The sequence below is a fragment of the Rattus rattus genome, chromosome 9 (genome assembly GCF_011064425.1).
Source record: "Rattus rattus isolate New Zealand chromosome 9, Rrattus_CSIRO_v1, whole genome shotgun sequence".
Taxonomy (NCBI): domain Eukaryota; kingdom Metazoa; phylum Chordata; class Mammalia; order Rodentia; family Muridae; genus Rattus; species Rattus rattus.
The window spans coordinates 42,164,695-42,186,386 of record NC_046162.1 but is presented as its reverse complement, the minus strand read 5'-3'; the positions used below and the strand labels follow the sequence as shown (position 1 = coordinate 42,186,386).

Here is a 21,692-nt window from a genome sequence, read left to right as displayed (position 1 = left end):
AGAGAGACCATGATTTTCTGACGTCACTGTGGCAGAGCAAGGCTGGGGACCTCCTGCCTCATCCATAACAAGCACAAGTTTCTGTCTGTGGACCAAACAGTTAAAGAGGTAGAGCCATGCCTAAGCCAGCTTTGTACCTCACAAGGGACAACGAAAAGAGCATCACTTTTGCCTTTACCGGCAGAGAAACTCGGTCCTGTTCCTTTAACTCTCGCGAGACCTTGGCCCCTGCGAGTAGCACAGGGACTCCAGAGCGCCTGCGCGCTTCAAGCGCTTCACGCTTCAGATTACCGCGCCTGCGCAAAGCTTCCCGTGGGTTTCCAGAGGCGGGAAGTTCCGCGTGTCTGCCTGCTGACGGAGGCGAGGTTAATTTGAGGGCTTTCTTTGTACATGGTGTTGGCAGGGAATTCTTGGAAGGAAATACCGTTTGTTGACCTAAAACGGCCCCATGACTGGGTGTGTCAGACGGCAGAGGGATGTTGGAAGGGAAGATGAATTCTGACTGGAAAAATCTCTCCCTTCTTTTAAGGAGGCCTCAAACAGGCCTTGTCTGGCCTCTTGTTGAGGTCATGGTCTCAAGGCAGACTTGTCAGTGAGTTGGGTAGTACCTACCCCCATATCCCCAACAACTACCCCGACACCCCATCTCCACCACCCCTACTCCCATAGCCCCTGACACCCCAGTCACCCCTCTCTCACCAACCGGCCCCTGCCACTCTGCCGCTCCCACCCATGCTTCCACGACTCCTGTCATCCCAGTCACCCTGCTCCTGCCACCCCTACCCCTGCTACCCCAGTCCCCCATCCCTGTCACCCCACCTCTGCTCCAGCTGAAGCCAGTTCTCTAGGGAGCTGGTGTCAGAGCAACAGAATTTAGTGGTCCAAGAAAATGATGGTGTATTTCCATGTATTTCTGAATCAAGCATAGTAGCCTACCCCTGCAGTCCCAGCTCTTGGGTGGTAGAGATGGGAAGATCACAAGTTTGAAGCAAGTCTGGGTGTTATGAGACTCTGTTTTAGGATATTTAGGGTATTCAGCCCGTGTAAGTTCTCTTAGGCTGAGGATGAGTTGGTGTTTCTGTGTTGAGAAAAAAAATGGCCCCATCTCTCTTCTGACTCTTAGAGTGGTAGAAAACTATGTAAAAGTTTCCTATATTCTGTTTTCAAGTTCAAGACACACGAAGAGGCAGTCCTCGGCCTCTTGTTTTTGCAAATGATATTTGGACATTCATGTTTAGCTGTTTGATTTTCACTGTTACTTGTGATCATACTGTCTCACTGGGCAGAGGATTTGCAGTAGAAATTATTTGGGTTTGTGTCTGGCCTTTTCATGGGCAAACATTTGTTGAATTAAATAAATTATATTAAGATATAAATATATTAGGGAGCTAAAATCAGAAAAAAAACCCACAATGGAAAAATGTTTTTCTGTAAGTTTGCCAGTGCTGTAATTCCTTTCCCTTATAGCTTTGGTTCCCATGATGGGTCCTGAATTCTGAAATAAATTGCTTAGACTGTGTGGAAACTCTGTATATATTTAGAAGACAAGATTATATACACCCCTGTCGTAAGTTATTTGAACATAGCTGGGAAATGGGGTATGTTTTAAATTATTATTCATAAAGCAGTTCCTGAGGTGATAACATTTGACAGCTTTAAACCGTAATGTCCATAATTAGTTGACTGAAAAGTTGATCTTGTGGACGAATATGAGTTACATGTTTCTTCCTTCTAAGGTTTAGTTAACTTCATTTTGTAAATGTCAAGTGCTAAACACAAAAGGTTTTGACACTGAAGAAAATGAAGAGAAACTTAAATGAAAGTTCAACTCGAAGTACAGCAGGTATTGAACAGCGTTTGTTTGTTTTTGACGTTTTTCACATAGTACATACAACATGTATAGTTTGTAGGAACGTTTGGGAAGGAATGTTTAACGAGATTAGACATTTAGCCTAGCCTCTTTTTTACAATCAAATGGGTAAAGTAAGCTTGTCAAGGCAAAGTATTTAGTAGCAGAGATGAGAGTAAAGGTAAATGGACTGAGATTTGCTCTGGTGCTTTTTCTGCAAAACTTAAAGGATTGATTTATTTATGGTTCTAAGTAGAAAACAATGAAATACATTTGTGTGTTTGATTGACTTGTTAACTTTTTTTAAAGTATATCCTTCTTAAAAAATTGGTTATTTTATTTATTTACATTTCAAATGTTGTCCCCCTTCTCAGTCTCCCTTCTGCAAATGCCCCATTCCATCATCCCCCCTCCCTTTGCCTCTAAGAGGTTGCTCCCCACCTCGCCACCCACCCACTCACTCACCTACCCACCTCTCTAGTAGCATTTTCACTTTTCAAGGCTCAGTGTTCACTGTCTTTTTACTTCCCTCTGGAAGAAAGCACTGATAGGAAGATATTCTGAAATATATTTGACACATTATGGTTATATATATTTAAATTTTAGAAACAAACTTTAAAATTATTAATGGAATCATATGAATAAAATATTAAAATATTTTTATATATAGCAATACTCATATTTTAAATTTTTTTCAGTGTGCTTTCATAGACTTTGATGCAGTCATTGTTTTTCTTCCACACTAGGAATTTAAAGTATGAAGTTAACATATAACGTTTCCAATTTTAAAATTTGAATTTTATTATTAGTGTGTATGAGTGCAGATGTATACATATCATGATGGGGAGTGTGTGTGTGTGTGTGTGTGTGTGTGTGTATGTGAGAGAGAGAGAGAGAGAGAGAGAGAGAGAGAGAGAGAGAGAGAAAGAAGGAGAGGGAGAGAGAGGGAGGAGACAAATTTGGGAGTCAGTTCTCTCCACACACTGTCCATTCAGGTTTCAAACTTAGCATTTGAGGCTTGCATGGCAAGCACTGTTACCCACAGAGTGCTAACTCATTTGTGGTCCTCATTTCCATTTTATGTGTACTGTTGTTTCTCTGTGTAGCCTTGGCTGTCTTAGAACTCCCCCTAGAAACCAGGCTGGCCTTGAACACACAGAGATCCACCTACCTCTGCCTCCTGAGTGCTGGGATTAAAGGTGTGCACCATCACCAACCAAGCTGTTTCCTAATATTTTGTATTATTTCTATTTTCCCAGTTATGAGGTAACATAAGGATAAAAGTCAAGAATGAGGAGAGCTAGGGAAATGATTATGATGCACAATAAAGACTGCAATGATAATTTATAATGGGACACCATATTCTAGACATTTAGTCACAAGGATTTAATCTTTGTCATCACTTCTGTTTTCTAGATAGATAAGACACCAAGACACGAAGCTTTAAATAAGTAATCTATTTTAGAAATAGGACTTGAACCTTGAAATCTGATTTTAGAGTATATATTCTTAATCATTATGTTATGCTTCTTTGTATATATCTCTGGTATAAAGAGTTTAAGGAGACTGCTCAGATTTAACTTTGAAGTTTTATTTCAAATCTTTCTAAAAGGCACAGTTAAAAACCAGGCATCCTGACTCAAGGACCTACATGATAATAGGTTTTCATTAGAGATCTTCCTGAGTTAGTATTGTCCAGTGAGAACGGGGCAGCTAGACAGTGGTGGAGTGGTAAGGGTTTCTGAACTGATGTTTAGGATCTTGGGTTCTATCTCAGTTTTTCTAGTTATTGCTTTGAAGACCTCTTTTGGTCCTGAATTCTCTTGTAGCTTTTAAAGTTTATTTATTGTTTTGACTGAAGAACCTGTTTTTGTCATGTGGAGGAAGTGGTAGTGGTATTTACTTTTACTTGTATTGAATATTGTCATTCTCTTAAGAAAGTGGTTTTCCACTTGTGGGTCAAGACCCCTTTAGGATGTCTTAGTTAGGGTTTTACTGCTGTGAACAGATACCGTGACTAAGGCAACTCTTCTAAGGACCCATTTAATTGTGACTGGCTTACAGGTTCAGAGGTTCAGTCCATTATCAAGTCAGGAACATGGCAGCATCCAGGCAGGATTAGTGCAGAAGAAATGGAGAGTTCTACATCTTTTTCTGAAGGTTGCTAGTGGAATACTGGCTTCCAGGCAGATAGGATAAGGGTCTTAAAGCCCACACCCACAGTGACACACCTACTTCAACAAGGCTATACCCACTACTAGTGCCACTCCACGGGCCTAGCATATACAACATCATTGAAGATTGTGACCTTGGAACCTGCATGTTAATCAGAATTCCAGGATAAATCTTAGTCAAACTAAAGTTAGGTAACTATGGTCTGAGAGGCTGGTAGTCACACTAAAGAGTGGTTAGATTTTGGGATGGTTCAAAATTTTTTCTTTCTTAGCTTTGATATATTTTATAGGTACTCTGCAGCTAATAAGAAAATAGACAAGCTGAAGAGGGAAATTCAGGAAAGAAAAGATAGGGCTGGAGAGATGACTCAGTGGTTAAGAACACTGACTGTTCTTCCAAAGGTCTTGAGTTCAAATCCCACCAACCACATGGTGGCTCACAACCATCTGTAATAAGATCTGATGCCCTCTTCTGGTGTGTCTGAAGACAGCTACAGTGTAATCATATAAGTCTTAGAAAAAAAGAAAGAAAAGATTTGGGAAAGGTTTGGGGATAAAAACAGAGACAGGAGAAGAAAGGACTTTAGAGATACATGGACTAATAATGACTGTAAAAATCATTTTAAGGGCATAGAAATATATCTGTAGTGTATTAGCATATAGAAGTAGACCATAAGTTGTACATTATTACCTATTATTAATGGAAATTATTCTAGATGTAGACATCTTATTTACCTATTTCATACTAATTTATTGGTACATCTTATGTAGGCTGTTTGCCTGTGCCGTTGTTCAATCAGAAAAAGAGGAACAGACAGCCATTAACATCTAATCCACTTCAGAGTGATCCAGGAATCGGTACTGTTTCTGACAGTTATGGTTTCCCATCTTTACCAACAGGTAAGAAAATGAGTAAGTAAAAATTTCAAGAGACAAGAACTAGATGGTAGAAAATTACTGGGTCTCTCATTGCAGAAAGTCCCTGCTGCTTTTCACTGCCCAGATATAGAGATTACTTGGCTCCTTCTGAGCATTCCAGCACAGGAGTTTTGAGTTGCCTAGTATACGGGGATGGCTTAGCATTTAAATGGAGTCTATCTTTATGTCAGGAGCCTTTGTTCTATTAAAGTAGGAACCCACATTGCAAAGACTATTTTTCTTTCTCAGAACATAGAATACTGTGACTTACATATTTTGTAGGAAAGGATGGAAGGGTTTAAGTTACCTCAGAAACATGGAAAAGAGTATATAAAGTTTTAAAAACATGGAAAAAAAAAGTAGACAGTAGAAAAGGAATAAGCTCAGGAATTTCTGATGTTTGGTTCTAGTCATTGCTTTCTCAGAGCATTTTTGCCTGTCTTTCTCTGTTGTTTCCCTCAGTGTTTTATGGGATCTGAAAACTCTTAAGTTGAAAGTTAAAGGTTGAGTAGGAAGATGGACTTTTAGGAGGTGCTTAGAGTTGGGAGGAGTCTACTCCCCTACAGAAGGAAGTGGCCTTGGGAAGGATAAAGAAGTTGTTTGCTGCTTCTGTCGTGTGAGGACACTAAGAGGGGCTCCCTCTGAAGTGAGAACAAGCTTTACAATAGCTAGTTTGTCCTCACCTCAATCTAAGATATTTTACTCTCCAGCGCTGTCAAAGACTTCTATTTGTACATTACCCAGTTTAAGATATTTTGTAATCTCCCAAATGGTCTAAGACCCTCTCATCTAGTATGCTTTCTTGTAGCTTAAACCAGCACATTATGATACTTGTCATTGCTGGGAGTTTACATACTCCAGCTCTACTTCTCAGAGATGCCTTTTGTGACTCTTGTTTACGTTTTTGAGCCAGGAAGCTTTAATATGTGTTACATTTTAAGTGAGACCACTAAAATCTTGTCATCTATGAACTAGTTATCCACAGTGGTGATAGTGGTGAGTGTTGGGAGACTTTACTTTTCATATGTATGTATGTATGTATGTATGTATGTATGTATGTGTGCATGTGTGTGCTAGAGATAAGACTCAGGCCATTCAGTCTGATGGCAAGGCTTTCTGTTCACTGGTTCAGTGTTCACTGTCTTTTTACTTCTTCTGGAAGAAAGCACTGATAGGAAGATATTCTGAAATATATTTGACACATTATGGTTATGTATATTTAAATTTTGGAAACAAACTTTAAAATTATTAATGGAATCATATGAATGAAATATTAAAATATTTTTATATATAGCAATACTCATATTTTAAATTTTTTTCAGTGTGCTTTCATAGACTTTGATGCAGTCATTGTTTTTCTTCCACACTAGGAATTTAAAGTATGAAGTTAACATATAACGTTTCCAATTTTAAAATTTGAATTTTATTATTAGTGTGTATGAGTGCAGATATACACATATCATGATGGTGTGTGTGTGTGGGGGGGAGGGAGAGACAAATTTGGGAGTCAGTTCTCTCCACACACTGTCCATTCAGGTTTCAAACTTAGCATTTGAGTCTTGCAAGGCAAGCGCTGTTACCCACAGAGTGCTAACTCATTTGTGGTCTTCATTTCCATTTTATGTATACAGTTGTAAAAATATATAAAAAAACCCAAAACACTGTCTTTTATCCCCCACTAGATCCAGCACTGCAGTGCCCCAAGATATCTGCTAGATATCTTGGCGGAAACACATCCCAACTCCATGGCATTTCAGTTTCTCTAGCCGCCACATACCCTCCAAAAGTCAGATTGCCACATGAAAGAACACACAACCCAATAACCTTTGATCCAATTGATAATATATAATTGCCCACCTAAACATACAAAGCCCTGCACACATCCATCCCTTAAGAACATTCATAACAACCTGTAAGATACAGCATGGAATCTTAACATCAGCTTCCATGTTTTCTCTGCCGTGGCTTCTCTCCTTCCTCCCTCTTCCGTTCCCGTCTCCTCTTCCTTCAAACTTTTCTCCTGCCCATCCTTCCTTCTCACCCAATGACAGGTCTCATTCTATCTTGTACCTGCCTCACTTGTGACATCATCCCACACTATACAAAGTAGAAATTCCCATGGACATGCACAAATCAGCATTCACTATCACTTAAAGTCTTTCTTATCATTTAAAATGTTTTATAAATAGCATGAATACTGATCTTGAGAAATTACAAGTGTGAGCTGTCTCATGAAGAAATGTGAATTTTTATTTTGACCTATTAGTCTGGAATACAATCAACATTTATAAGAAGAGAATATGGGAAAAAAGAGGTGGCTCAGTGCTCGAGGGCTTACTAGTCTTTCAGAGGACCTGAGTTTGGTTCCCAACATCCATTTCAGGTGTCTTACAACTTCTTTATACCTCCAAGTCCAGGGGATCCTTTGGCCTCTATGAACATCTACACTCATGTGCACTATGCACCCCCATATGCAAATAATTAAAACATAAAAATAGAAATTAAGGATATAAGAGAGTAACTGGAAAGGAGTAGAAAATATATGTAGAAGTGTTTACCATACGTAGTAAGAGTGAGATTTCATGTTAAAACTTTATCTTCCTCTGATTCTGTGTTTCTCCCTTTCACAAATAGTTATCTTGCTACCAGTTATGCATTTCTTGATGGGGAATGGAATAAAATTTAAGAAACATTGAATTCAATTAAATTTATGTTGCCTATTACAAGGCACTCTATTAGGATCAGTTGTGGAAAAGACAGATTGAACTACTCTCTTTGCTTAAATACAGTATCTATAAAGTTAGGCAGGCTGTGACAAATTCTGCAATCGATTGCTACTAAAACCTGTGTCTTTTTTTTCTCAACTTGTTAGAACTATCAAATTAAATAAATATAAGAAATTATTTTGAAAATAAAATCTTATTTTTATGTGTTCTTATACTTCTGAGATTGGGCATGGGAAGCTGTGAATCCAGTGGTGGCTCCTTTAAAGAAAACAGTGAATACAGGGTAAGTGGAAAAATATGAACTAACATATGTGTCTGTTACTGACTGATGTTACTTTCTGTATACATTTTACATTTATCAATTTAAAAACAAATTGTGTTTAACAAGATCTTTTCCTTGAAAGGCAAATACCAGCTTCTGCTTCTTATCCCCCGAGAACTGAAGATCCTGTGTGTAAATCTATTGAGTCAAACGCTGAAAGAAGCCAAGGTGGCGGGGGGTGAGTCTGCATCTGCTTCCTCTTTCTCTCCTTTCCTTAAGAAGTACGTTTAGGAAATCTCTACACTAATAACAAACTAATATTTGAATATAATCTATATATACCCTCCTTTATACTTTAAATTACACAATGTAATAAATGTAAATATTATATAATTGTCATTGTGTACTTAAGAAATAATGACAAAGTATATGTTTATGCAGATATAATTTTTTCTAAATATTTTTGATCTGTAGTTTGTTTTGCTCTGTGGAAGTAGAATATATGGAAGGTTTAAACTGACTAAAAATGGGTTTTCATATAGCATTTTTAATATATATTTTTGTTTTGGCTATGCCCATTATCTTCCCTGTATCCCTGTATTCCTACATAAACCCTTCCTCCCGCAGCATTTCCCTCTCTACTTTCAGATCACTGTAGTAGGATTTTAATCCAGCATTATGGCTGCTCAGGCAAGGGATCACATCCAAAGACCTAGGTCTGTGTGATCTGCTACAGACACACCATACATCTTTAATCCCTCTGGCTGGAATACAAGCACCCTTAGTACACACCTTTAATTTCAAATAATGTAGGTAAGGTAAGTGTGTAGAAGAAAGCAGTCATGTTTGAAAGTGGTGTCTAATTGAGAGGAAGACAAATCAGAGAAAGGTTTGACAGAATGAGTCAGAGATAGGATATACCCAACTCTCAGGAGAGCAGACAGGAAACAGAGGTGACATAAGAGAAGTGCAGAGTGAGTCAGGAGGAGAGGGCAGTTCAATGCAGTGGACCTGGTCAGGTCAGGTCAGGTCAGGTCAGGTCAGGTCAGTGCAGTGCAGTGCAGTTCAATGCAATTCTGTTTAGAGCAGTTCACTGCAGTTCAGAGCAGTTGAGTGCAGTTCATTTGAATGCAGTTGAGTTCAGTTGAGTTCATACAGTTTTGTTCAGTTTGTGTAGTCAGTGCAGTTCAGTTCATGGAATTCAGAGGCAGTTTTTCCAAGCAGACCAATTCACTGAGAAGTCGAGAGAAGCCAGTGTGAATTAGTCATCTTAGAGAGGAGTTTTGAGCCAGAACAGCTGAGGTGAACAAACCAGCCAGGTGAGCTTATTCAGCTGTAAGACTCCAAGATGTCAATTACATCTGGTGAATAAAAGTTGCTTTTGCATATCACCTATGTTCCGCTATGCTCCCCTTATGGTACTTTTCAACATTCCCTTATAGCTTCTTAGCCTCTACAGGCACTCTAAAGTGAATATGTACTTCTAAGAAATCAAGGCTAGGATGTACATATTCGAGAACATGGCATTAGTGTTTATGAGCCTAGATTTCTTCACTTAGTATATTTTAGTATGATACTTAATAATATACTATAATAGCAAATAATATATCTATTTGCTAGTTCTATGTTTGTTCTACTCAGAAATATAAAAATTATTGTTTTTAGGAAGACATCAGAGTACATTCTGTTTTTCTTTATTTTCTGGGACTATGACTAGCATGGCATGCTTTGTAGTGATTCTCAATGATTTCTTTGTAATAGAAAGCATGTGTGAGATGCTACATACAGGAGCATGGAGGACTCAAAGAACTCTCATGGAAAAGCTTATCCCAGTATGGCTGATGACTCCACAAAAGCTCTTCTCTGGAGTTCCCTGCCAAAGAGTTTCCTCTCTGCAACTTTGTTTTTCTGCTTATATAACTGTGGGAAGCACTGGTGGTTTTCTGAGCCTTCTGAATTTCATTAGCTGCCTCAATCTTTTGAGCCTCCTTCTGCCATTAAGGAAGGAATGTTTTAATTCAGTGGAGATAACTGCACAACAGGGTGTATCAAACACTTAATGAATAGCAACAATTCTAATGTTTTTCCTGGATAGATGTTTGTGGTATTTATAACTTAAAGATTCATAATTATAATTTTATAACCTTTTATTCTTAAATTTAGTGTTAATTTGTTAACAGTATTTCTCAAACTGTACAAGCCCTAGGCCCCATAAAACCTAGTGCTTTTGCTGATTACTAGATTCTCCATGTCTTTTTTCCCCAAACATGGGTGGGTTGTATTGATTGCCTTGTAATGCAGGTATTTCTGGGAAAATTATTCATGATTAAGAGCTTGTGAGTTGGACTAATTTTTCTTTCCCATATAACTTTTAACTGGCCTGCTTGGAAAATGTACTTTTTTCCCCTGGGTTTTGTCATTCTGTATTGACAAGCTTTATAAGTAATGGAGATTAGTGTGGTAAAGAAATATTATAACACATTGTTTAGTAGGGCTTTTAAAACATAAAACATTAAATAACCTTACAGGCAAGCTGTAGCTTTTTTTTTTACTTTGTAGAAATTTCAAGATTAATGTGTAAAGAATTAAGTAAAAGTCCTCAAAATATTTCTACTTGAAAACTACTGTTATGTGGAGGCTCAAATATTATAAACACATATTTGTAGCAATGTATTCTGAGTTGGGAGACTGGTTTTCTCTGATTTCTAAACTTGCCAGTGACTTGCTGTTTAACTTTGTATTCATTAGTACTTCCTCAAAACTCTATCTCTTTATCTTGGAAGGGAAGTAATAATATATTATACTATTGTGTAATGAATGATGTGTTCCAAATGTCTTACTACTTAGTAGCTATAAACCACAGATTGTCAGAATAATGAAAAATGTCATCAGTTGTTTTTAAATCTGGAGACATAGAGAAGTATGTTTTCCTTTCACAGCTACAGAGGCAACAACAGAAACACTAGCTCTAGAACTTGGGATAGAAATGATTTCCGACCTCAGCATAAAACTGTAAGCTCTGCGGCAAACAGTGAGTTCAGTTCTGGTCCAGTGAATTTGGGAGCTCAACGACAAAAACAGTTCCAAACACCTGAATTTCCTAACTTACCTGGACACAAAGAAGCTGAAGTTCCCCGACAGACATATTTATCAAAACTGCCTGGCTCTACAATGAAAGGTCCAGACAGAGCCAGCGCACTGCAGGCCTTTAAACCAAGTTTTCAACAAAATCCATTTAATAAAACAGTGTTGGGAGATGTTCCAAGAGAAAATTCTCTGAAGGTAAACATTTAAATATTAACAAATAGCTTATTTATACCTTTAAGCACATGTAGTAAATATTGAGAAAGATACATACATGGCATATGTAGATTAGCATAAATATCCAGCTTCCCATTGGAATTGAGGAGTGTTGGTTTCTGAAATGTCTTAGATTTTTTTTTTTTTATAGTGGCTCTAGAGTTTCCTACTGGGTTCTGGTTTTTATTCTTTTAATTATTAAGGTAGCAATTGTTTATCCATTGCTTGTAGAGACTATCTATGCTTTTTATTATGTCATTTACCCCATCCCCAAAGATATCAGAAACATTTTCCTGCAGAGTGCCACATAACAACATTTTTGGTTTCATAGACCATACTGTCTTCACTGCAGTTACTTTACAAGACTGAACTCTGCCACTGTAACGGGGAGGCAGCCAGAGGTAGCACATTCATGAATGAGCATGGCTGTGGTCCAGCAGAACTTGACAGAAAGAGTGGGTTAGGTTAGATTTGGAGTGTAGGCCATAGTTTGCTGACTTCTGCTTTATAATCTGGTCCTGTTCTGCCTTTCATGCTTTCTACATCATATTGCAAAGTGCTGTCCATCTAAGAGTCTTCACACTGGGATGAATATGGTATATACTACGATATCTCTCTGATTTATAGTCTAGAGAGCATGTACCCTTTCCTAAGCTGCACTTCCAAATGTTCTTTGAAGTATTTTCTACACATGTGCAGGTTATCTTCTCTTTCACACCTCATCCCAAGGCCCAGTGGATTGTTGTTCTGTGAATCTGTGTGTTCTGGTGGGCTGCCTGGTGCCTCACCATGGGAACCTTGTTTTCTGCCTTCTACTCGAGGTCAGACTACAGGAGTCACTGGGAGGATGTCAATGTGAGAAGAGGTGGAGATTTTCTCTTTTCAGTGTCTGTATCCCTTTATGGGCCTAGTTTTCATGGTCTTGGTGATTTTATTTTTCTCCCACTGCACTTTCAGTTTCTTACTGTTGTTAGTGTTTGGGTGCTTAAGTACTCTCACAACTCTCACATTTGTTCTGATCATAATCAGAACATCATTGATTTTAGCAAGAAATTAGGGTAAATTCTGTTTTTCTGGAAATATAGCATGTTTTATAGAGATTCTCAATACTATGTTACCTTGTACAAAGAATGATATGACATTGTCACCTAAGTAACAGTGACTCACTGTGGCAGTCATCATCAAGGAGGCATATTCAAATTTTGCTTACGAGTTGGTATTTTTGTTTGTTTTGAGACAGGGTTTCACTGTGTTGCCCTGAAATCACTATATAGATCAGACTGGCCTCAAACTCTAGAGCTCCACATGCCTCTTCATTTTTTTTAATTGGATATTTTATGTATTTTCATTTCAAATGTTATCACTTTCCTCCTTCTCCTATCCCCCCCTTTACCCCATCATCTTGCTTCTGTGAAGATACTCCCACTCCCACCAACCCACTCCCACTTCAACACCCTGGCATTCCCCTACACTGGGGAAATGAGCCTTCACAGGACCAAGGACTTCTCCTCCTATTGATGCCAGACGATACAGTCTGCTGAAACATATGCGGCTGGAGCCATGGATCCCTCCATGTGTACTCTTTGGTTGGTGGTTTAGTCCCCAGGAGCTCTGAGTGGTCTGGTTAGTTGATATTGTTGTTCTTCCTATGGGGTTGCAAACCCCTTCATCTCCTTCAGTCCTTTCTCTAACTCCTCCATTGGGGTCTGTGTGCTCAGTTCAATGTTTAGCTGCAAGCATCCTCATTTGTATCAGTAAGGCTCTGGCAGAGTCTCTTAGGAGACATCCATATCAGGCTCCTGTCAGCAGGCACTTCTCAGCATCAACAGTAGTGACTGGGTTTGGTGGCTGCATATGGGATGGATCCTCAGGTGGGACAGTCTCTGGATGACCTTTAGTTCAGTCCCGGATCCACTCTTTGTCCCTGTATTTCCTCCTGTGAGTATTTTGTTCCCCCTTCTAAGAAGGACTGAAGCATCCACACTTTGGTCATCCTTCTTCTTGAGCTTCATGTGGTCTGTGGATTGTACATTGGGTAATCAGAACTCTTGGGCTAATATCTGCTTATCAGTGAGTGCATACCACTTATCAGTGAGTGCATACCATGTGTGTTTTTCTGTGATTGGGTTACCTCACTCAGGATGATATTTTCTAGTTCTATCCATTTGCCTATGAATTTCACGAAGTCATTGTTTTTAATAGCTGAGTAGTACTCCATTGGGTAGATGTACCACATTTTCATTATCCATTCCTCTGTTGAAGGTCATCTGGGTTCTTTCCAGCTTCTGGCTATTATAAATAAGGCTGCTATGAACATAGTGGAGCATGTGTCTTTGTTGTATGTTGGAGCATCTTTTGGGTATATGTCTACGAGTGGTATAGCTGGGTCCTCAGGTAGTACTATGTCCAATTTTCTGAGGAACCTCCAGACTGATTTCCAGAGTGGTTATACCAGCTTGTAATCTCACCAGCAATGGAGAAGTGTTCCTCTTTCTCCACATCCTTGCCAGCATCTGCTGTCACCTGAGTTTTTGATCTTAGCCATTCTGACTGGTGTGAGGTGAAATCTCAGGGTTGTTTTGATTTGCATTTCCCTGATGACTAAGGATGTTGAACATTTCTTAGGTGCTTCTCAGCCATTTGATATTCCTCAGTTGAGAATTCTTTGTTTAGTTTTGTACCCAATTTTTAATAGGGTTATTTGATTCTCTGGAGTCTAACTTCTTGAGTTCTTTGTATACATTAGATAATAGCCCTCTATCTGATGTAGGATTGGTAAAGATCTTTTCCTAACCTGTTGGTTGCCATTTTTTTCTATTGACAGGGTCCTTTGCCTTACAGAAGCTTTGCAATTTTATGAGGTTCCATTTGTCAATTCTTGATCTTAGAACATAAGCCATTGGTGTTCTGTTCCATTCCCCTATGTGTTTGAAGTTCTTCCCCACTTTCTCTACTATTAGTTTGAGTGTATCTGGTTTTATGTGGAGGTCCAAGATTGACTTGGACTTGATCTTTGTACAAGGTGATAAGAATGTGTCGACATGCTGACCTCCAGTTGGACCAGCACCACTTGTTGAAAATGCTATCTTTTTTTCTATTGGATGGTTTTAGCTTCTTTGTAAAAGATCAAGTGACCATAGGTGTGTGGGTTCATTTCTGGTCTTCAGTTCTATTCCACTGATCTAGCTGCCTGTCTCTGTACCAATACCATGTAGTTTTTATCACTATTGCTCTGTAATACAGCTTGAGGTCAGGGATGGTGATTCCCTTAGAAGTTCTTTTATTGTTGAGGATAGTTTTTCCTATCCTGGGTTTTTTGTTCTTCCAAATAATTTGCAAATTGCCCTTTCTAACTCTGAAGGCTGTGTTTTCAGATCTTAAAAAATTCATAAAGTATGGGGCTAGAGAGAGAACTTGGTATTTAAGAGCACTGGCCACATTTCTAAAGGACTTGGGCTCTCTTCTGAACACCCACACAATGGCTCACAACATTCTGAAAGTCTGGTTCCACGGAATCTGACACTCTTTTCTGACTTCTGTGGGCACAAGGTCCATGCATATATAAACATACACATAAATACATATAAAAGAAAATAAATATTAAAAAATACAAAGTACAAAATATGCAAAGTACATTTCTATTTCAGGACCTTTACATGTGCTAGTCTCTGTCCTCACTTAACTACCCACTGTCTCTCTTTATCTTTTCATTTTATTATTTTTCATGCATAGATGATAACAATTCTAATGTTTTATTATGCTTTTTAACTCATTTATTTGATAAATCCTATTTTAGATTAGAAATTATGTGAAGATATATCATCATTACCATCATTGTTCTTGTTTTGAGATGAGTCTCACCATTCTGCACTCACTAGGGTGGTCTGGAACCTGCTATGTAGACCAGGTTGTCTTTGAACTCATAGAGACTCACCCATTTCTCCTCCTATATGCCACCAAGCCTGATTGTTTGCTCACTACTGTTTCTTGAGTAGCTTTACCACAGAGTGGATACTCCAAAAACACTTAAATTTTTTATTAGTATGTACTAATACTACAAAGTAATGGGTTTCATTGTGACATTCTCATAGATTATACTTGTATCACTCCATTATCTACACTTATTTCCCCTCTCCACCTTTTGTTCCCCTTCTACTTCTATGCTTATTTTTCTTCAGTTTAAAAAAAAATCAGTGTCTGCAATGTGAGCTCATGAGGGTAGGGATTCTTTTACTTAACTGTAGTGAGGCTGGCACGTAATGCCAGTGGAGGAGAAAGTTAATGCAGTGAATGAGTAACAGTATAAGTAAATCTTTTAAAACTTTACTTATTATTGCATTTATGACGTGTGTAGGGGGGTATGTGTGGAAGTCAGAGGAAAAGTTTGTGGAATTCTTTTCTCTTTCCACCTTTTTGTGGATTCTGGGGATCAAATTCAGGTCATCAGGCTTATATGGCAAGTGCCTCACCCACTGTGCCACCTCTGACTCTGTGACTCTCTTCTTATTTTAAGTACATTCTGGTTTTCACTCTGTAATGCAGTGAAATATAATGATGGCTTTAATTTGGAGAGGTTTAATTGCATTGAAACTTTTAGCAGTTGTTTTTACACAGTCTACACACTTATAAGAATCTAGACTTTACATAGATCAGAGTATAATGAATAAAGTGAAACACTTTTCTAATGCTATGCTTTTTTTTCTGAAAGGAAACTTCCTTGCATCAGTTAAAGGAAAAAGATAATTCTTTAAGAATTATTTCTGCAGTTATTGAAAGCATGAAGTATTGGCAAGCACAAGTGAAGAAAACTGTACTTCTTTTTGAAGTATTGGGTAGGTATAGTATTTTAAGAATACTTCACTAACACTATTTTGGATATCTTTAATTCCATTAGGAATACCTAGGATGTCATGAAGAAATCACGATTTGGAAAAAGGACATTATGTATATTAGGGGAAATGTAGGTTGCCTTCAAAATAACGTATCTTCTATGAGTACTCAGGAGATGGTTATTAAATGGATGAATAACACCATTTGATAAAAAATCATGGAGATAAACATGAATTAGGACTCAAATTTTATAGATGAAGAAACAGCTTTGAGAGATGTTGACCAGTTTGTTCAAGAAGATGGAGATGGGAAGATGGACATAAAAAAAATACAAACCTGCAGTTATGTGGGATGAGTCAGCCCAGAGATCGAATGTGTTTCAGATATATATATATATATATATATATATATATATATATATATATATATATATGAATGATTAGCCCAAAAGGTAGATCTTAGGTGTTTTACTCTACCTCAAAATGTAACTATGGAAAGGGATAGACATCAGTTTGATTACCTGAAGTACTGAAATCATTTGTGTACTATTTGCTCTTTTTCTTTCTTTTCGTACATGTACATGAATATATTTCATTTTAGAAAATAAAATCAAGTTTGAACAATGTCATAAAATAGTATTAAGCTGAAGACCTGACTAGAATTCTAATTCAATGTTGTTTTCATTAAACTGTGATACTTACTTGTTGTTATAGTGCATTTTATTGTTATTATGCCTCTGAAGTTCATCTAGCCTACAGAACACACGAAAAGGATACAATTCCTCTGTAAAACACCACTGTATAAGTAAACTGGGAGAAATGTTATGGGATGACACTTAAATATCAAATTTCTTTGTTAAATCTTATTTACGTTTGTCAATATTCATTTTCCCACTTTAATGCTGATTAGCTGTCCTGGATTCGGCTGTCACGCCTGGCCCACATTATTCAAAGACTTTTCTTATGAGAGATGGGAAAAATATTCTTCCATGTGTATTTTATGAAATTGTGAGTATTTTAAAGTGTTTGTTTTCAGTGCCTATGTAACAAAAGATGAAACTACAGGCCACAGTCTCATTGCAGTAGAAATTCTGTTAGCAAAAAGAGTACATAGTTCATGAGCCACTATTGGGGGGATTATTAAATGTTCCAGGAACAACTTCTTGCTAGTTCATTAGAAGCCCTATCCAGGTTAGGGCCATCCCTCTGTGACAGGTGACTTGTGCGTGCCTAATGATATTGTATGCAACAGAGAATCACATCATTTGGGGTAATTCATTGATCATATTTGATCAATATGATTTTCAATTTAATTAATCATACTATAAATTAAACATTAAACTTTAGATGAGGCAATAACTAACTTTTGACTTTTATTTTTGAAAAACAGGATCGTGAACTTCCAAGACTGATTAGAGGCCGAGTTCACAGGTGTGTTGGGCACTATGACCCACACAAGAATGTTTTCAAGTGTGTTTCTGTCAGACCAGCATCTGCTTCTGAACAAAAGACTTTTCAAGCATTTGTTACAATTGTAGATGCCGAGATGAAATATCATACTAAAGTAATGAATGAAATGTAAATAGTGACAAAGGGAATTACATAATATGAACAGAAGCATTTACTGTTATTAATTTACCACTTGCATGGTTTTATCACTCTTGTTTTCTGTATTTCACTTCTTTTTATACAAATGAAAATTTTCTTATAGATTTTCATCAAAACAGCATAACTAGATTTTTTTAATTTTGAAAAGTTATTGAGTTATGTTATTATAGACTGGTTAAATCACCCATTTAAATTGTGTAACTTAAGTTTTTAGTATGTTTACAAAGTTATTCAAAGTCATCATTGCCAGAAGAATGCACATCCATCAACAGTTACTGTCCATTCCCCTTTGCCTCTCAGAACCACAATTTTCTTTTGTGTAACCATGAATTTTTTTGTCGTTGTTCTGTGCATTTCAAAGTAGAGCTAATCTTGATAAATGCTGAACATTTTTTTTATTTTCTAAGAAGACAAATTTCTTGAAATAAAAAATTTGAGTTTATACTAAAAGGTGTTCAGAGAAATTTGTATTGATGTTGTATTTTTTCTATCCACTTTTTTGTAGAAAGCTGATTTGTTTTACAAAAATAAATTTTCATTTTCCCTCAAATAAGTTTATTATTATATTGAATGAGGCTTGCAAGGGAGTCCAAACTGAGTAGGGTTAGTGGTGAAGTTTACCAGCAGTGGTTAATTGATGGACCACAAAGTTTTCTCATAACGATATGTAGGGGAAGTCTTTGAAACAAGCTTTGTGCTGTCATCAGGGTTTACTTTATAGGTTCCACATCTTACTGGAATTCCCCTCTAAATTTCCATCTTTGAGACTGTGTCAGTCCACATTAAGTCTTTCCATGCTAAAGGAGCTCAGGGTGTAAAAGGAAATCTAAACCTGATTCACATTCCACACTTCACTCGCTGTCCATCAGTCTACTTTAGAACTACTATGCTTGGCCGAGTAAGTTAGGGGTAAAGAAGCATTCACAGACCTTAAGTGGAGCCGTGGCCTCACAGGACCACTGGAGGTAGGCTGAGTGTGTCCTAGTCTCCTACTTGTGAGAGCCTGACACGACAGGCTGGGGCCCACCCCACACTTACAGGCAGTACATACTGACTTGGAGCCAAGATACTCGAAAGGAAGGAGAGCAGGAGGCTATGGTAAGGCCTACGGATTAGCATTAGATTTGGTAGCCTAATTAAACTTAAGTTTGAAGTTTTCTTAATTCTCCCCACTTTAAGAAAGGCTCTGGTAACCTTGTCATGCCACAATAATGTATATCACTTTCTGAATTAAAGGTTTAAATTTAAGTGAAATTCCTATTAAACATTAAGTGTTTAAAATTAATTTTTTAAATAACTTGAGAACTCCAAATCACTAAATATACAAACTGTATTTATGTCATTTTCACCATTCTCTGTCCTCAAGGCCTCTAACCACCCCCACTGCCTTTTGGATTCTAGTCTCCTGCTACATTTATTATTCTCACTTAGAGCCCTCTGAGTCCACTGAATGTTATATGTACATGTGTAGGGCTGACCACTTGAAATCTGACAACCAAGCAGAGGTTTGTCTTAGGGGTGGGGCTTTGTGGCCCCTCCCCCATCCCTGTTGGCATGTCAGCTGGAGTGGTCATGACTCAGGGTTTGCTCAGGTAACCATCGTGTTGAGCTTTTGTGGGTGCAACATCCCTGTCATTGCACTATCTCCTGAACATCCTGGTTCTCTTGCTCTTACAATCCTCTTCTTCCTCCCTGTGATGTTCCCTGAATTGTATGTGTAGGGTTTGTGTTGTAGATGTGGGCAAACCTGTTTGAAAACAATTTTACTGTTTTTGTTAAAATGCTGCATCTATTACAATTCACTAACCACGTAAAAATGCTCACTGTAACAGACAGAAATAGATAACCTAATCTAATTGATTTTAGCCAAAGCACTGAAGAAAGGTGTTTAGGTGTTTCTTTTATTTTTTTAAATTTTTAATTGCATTTTTATTTACATTTTAAATGTTATCCCATTTCCTGGTTTCTCCTCCAGAAACCCACTATCACACCCCCCTCCTGCTTCTATGAGGGTGCTCCCTTACCCACCAACCCACTCCCTCCCACCTCACTGCCCTTACATTTCCCTACATTGGGACATCAAGCCTTGACAGGACCAAGGGCCTCTCCTCCCACTAATACCCAACAAGGCCATCCTCTGCTACATATGCAGATGGAACCATAGGTCCATTACTGTGTTCCCTTGGGCTGGTGGTTTCTTCCCTGGGAGCTCTGGAGGGTCTGGTTGGTTGATACTGTGTTCTTATGGGGATGCAAATCCCTTCAGCTCCTTCAGTTCATTCTTTAACTGCTCCATTGGGGACCCTGTTCTCAGTTCAATGGTTGGTTGCGAGCATCAACCTTTTTATTTTAAGGCTCTAGCAGAGCCTCTCAGGAGACAGCTGAATCAGGTTCCTGTCAGTATGCACTTCTCGGCATCCACAATATTGTTTGGGTTTAGTGGCTGTCTATGGGAGGCAGCTCCATGTGGGGCAGTCTCTGGATGGCCTTTCAGTATCTGCTCTATATTTTGTGTCCATATTTCCTCTTGAGAGTATTTTTGTTCCCACTTCTAAGAAGAACTGAAGCCTCCACACTTTGGTTGTCCTTCTTGAGCTTCATGTTGTTTGTGAATTATACCTTGGGTATTCAGAACTTTTGGGTTAATATCCACTTATTAGTGAGTACATACCATGTGTGTTCTTTTGTGATTGGGCTACCTCACTCTGCATGATCTTTTCTAGTTCTATCCATTTACCTATGAATTTCATAAAGTCATTGTTTTTGATAGCTGAGTAGTGCTCCATTGTGTAGATGTACCACATTTTCATTATCCATTCCTCTGTTGAAGGACATCTGGGTTCTTTCCAGCTTCTGGCTTTTATAAATAAGGCTGCTATGAACATAGTGGAGCATGTATCTTTGTTGTATGTTGGAGCATCTTTTTGGGTATATGTCTAGGAGTGGTATAGCTGGGTCCTCAGGTAGTACTATGTCCAATTTTCTGAGGAACCTCCAGACTGATTTCCAGAGTGGTTGTACCAGCTTGCAATCCCACCAACAATGGAGGAGTGTTCTTTCTCCACATCCTCACCAGCATCTGCTGTCACCTGCGTTTTTGATCTTAGCCATTCTGACTGGTTTGAGGTAGAATCTAGGGTTGTTTTGATTTGCATTTCCCTGATGACTAAGGATGTTGAACATTTCTTAGGTGCTTCTCAGCCATTGATATTCCTCAGTTGAGAATTCTTTGTTTAGTTCTGTACCCCATTTTTTAATAGGGTTATTTGCTTCTCTGGGTCTAACTTCTTGAGTTCTTTGTATAGATTGGATATTAGCTCTCTCTCTATTGGATGTAAGATATAGGTAAAGATCTTCCCCCAATCTGTTGGTTGTTTGTCCTAATGACAGTGTCCTTTGCCTTACAGAAGTTTTGTAATTTTATGAGGTCCCATTTGTTGATTCTTGATTTTAGAGCATAAGCCATTGTTGTTCTGTTCAGAAAAATTTCCCCAGTGCCCATGTGTTTGAGGCTCTTCCCCACTTTTTCTTCTATTAGTTTGAGTTTTATCTGGTTTTATGTGGAGGTCCTTGATCCACTTGGACTTGATCTTTGTACAAGGCAATAAAAATGGAAGGATTTGTATTCTTCTACATGCTGACCTCCAGTTGAACCAACACCATTTGTTGAAAATGCTATCTTTTTTCCATTGAATGGTTTTAGCTCCTTTGTCAAAGATCAATTGACCACAGGTGTGTAGGTTCATTTCTGGGTCTTCAATTTTATTCTGCATTGATCTACCTGCCTGTCTCTGTACTAATACTATACAGGTTGTTTTTTTTTTTTTTTTTTAATCACTGTTGCTCTGTAATACAGCTTGAGGTTAAGGATGGTGATTTCCCCAGAAGTTCTTTTATTGTTGAGAGTAGTTTTCCCTATCCTTTTTTTTTTTGTTATTCCAAATGAATTTGCAAATTGCTCTTTCTAACTCTGTGAAGAATTGACTTGGAATTTTGATGGGGATTGCATTGAATCTGTTGATTGCT

General features: G+C 38.1%; 1 protein-coding gene across 1 annotated transcript; it reads left to right on the top strand.

Moving 5' to 3' along the window:
- Positions 1 to 326: 326 nt before the first annotated feature.
- On the top strand, positions 327 to 17,782 carry Spata22 (spermatogenesis associated 22). Its single transcript, XM_032913378.1, has 9 exons — positions 327 to 456; positions 1,737 to 1,843; positions 4,795 to 4,923; positions 7,890 to 7,950; positions 8,072 to 8,167; positions 10,869 to 11,211; positions 15,938 to 16,061; positions 16,969 to 17,066; positions 17,449 to 17,782. Exons 2-9 carry the CDS (start codon positions 1,801 to 1,803, stop codon positions 17,638 to 17,640), a joined length of 1,086 nt encoding a protein of 361 aa, XP_032769269.1. The 5' UTR covers positions 327 to 456; positions 1,737 to 1,800; the 3' UTR covers positions 17,641 to 17,782.
- Positions 17,783 to 21,692: the final 3,910 nt, after the last annotated feature.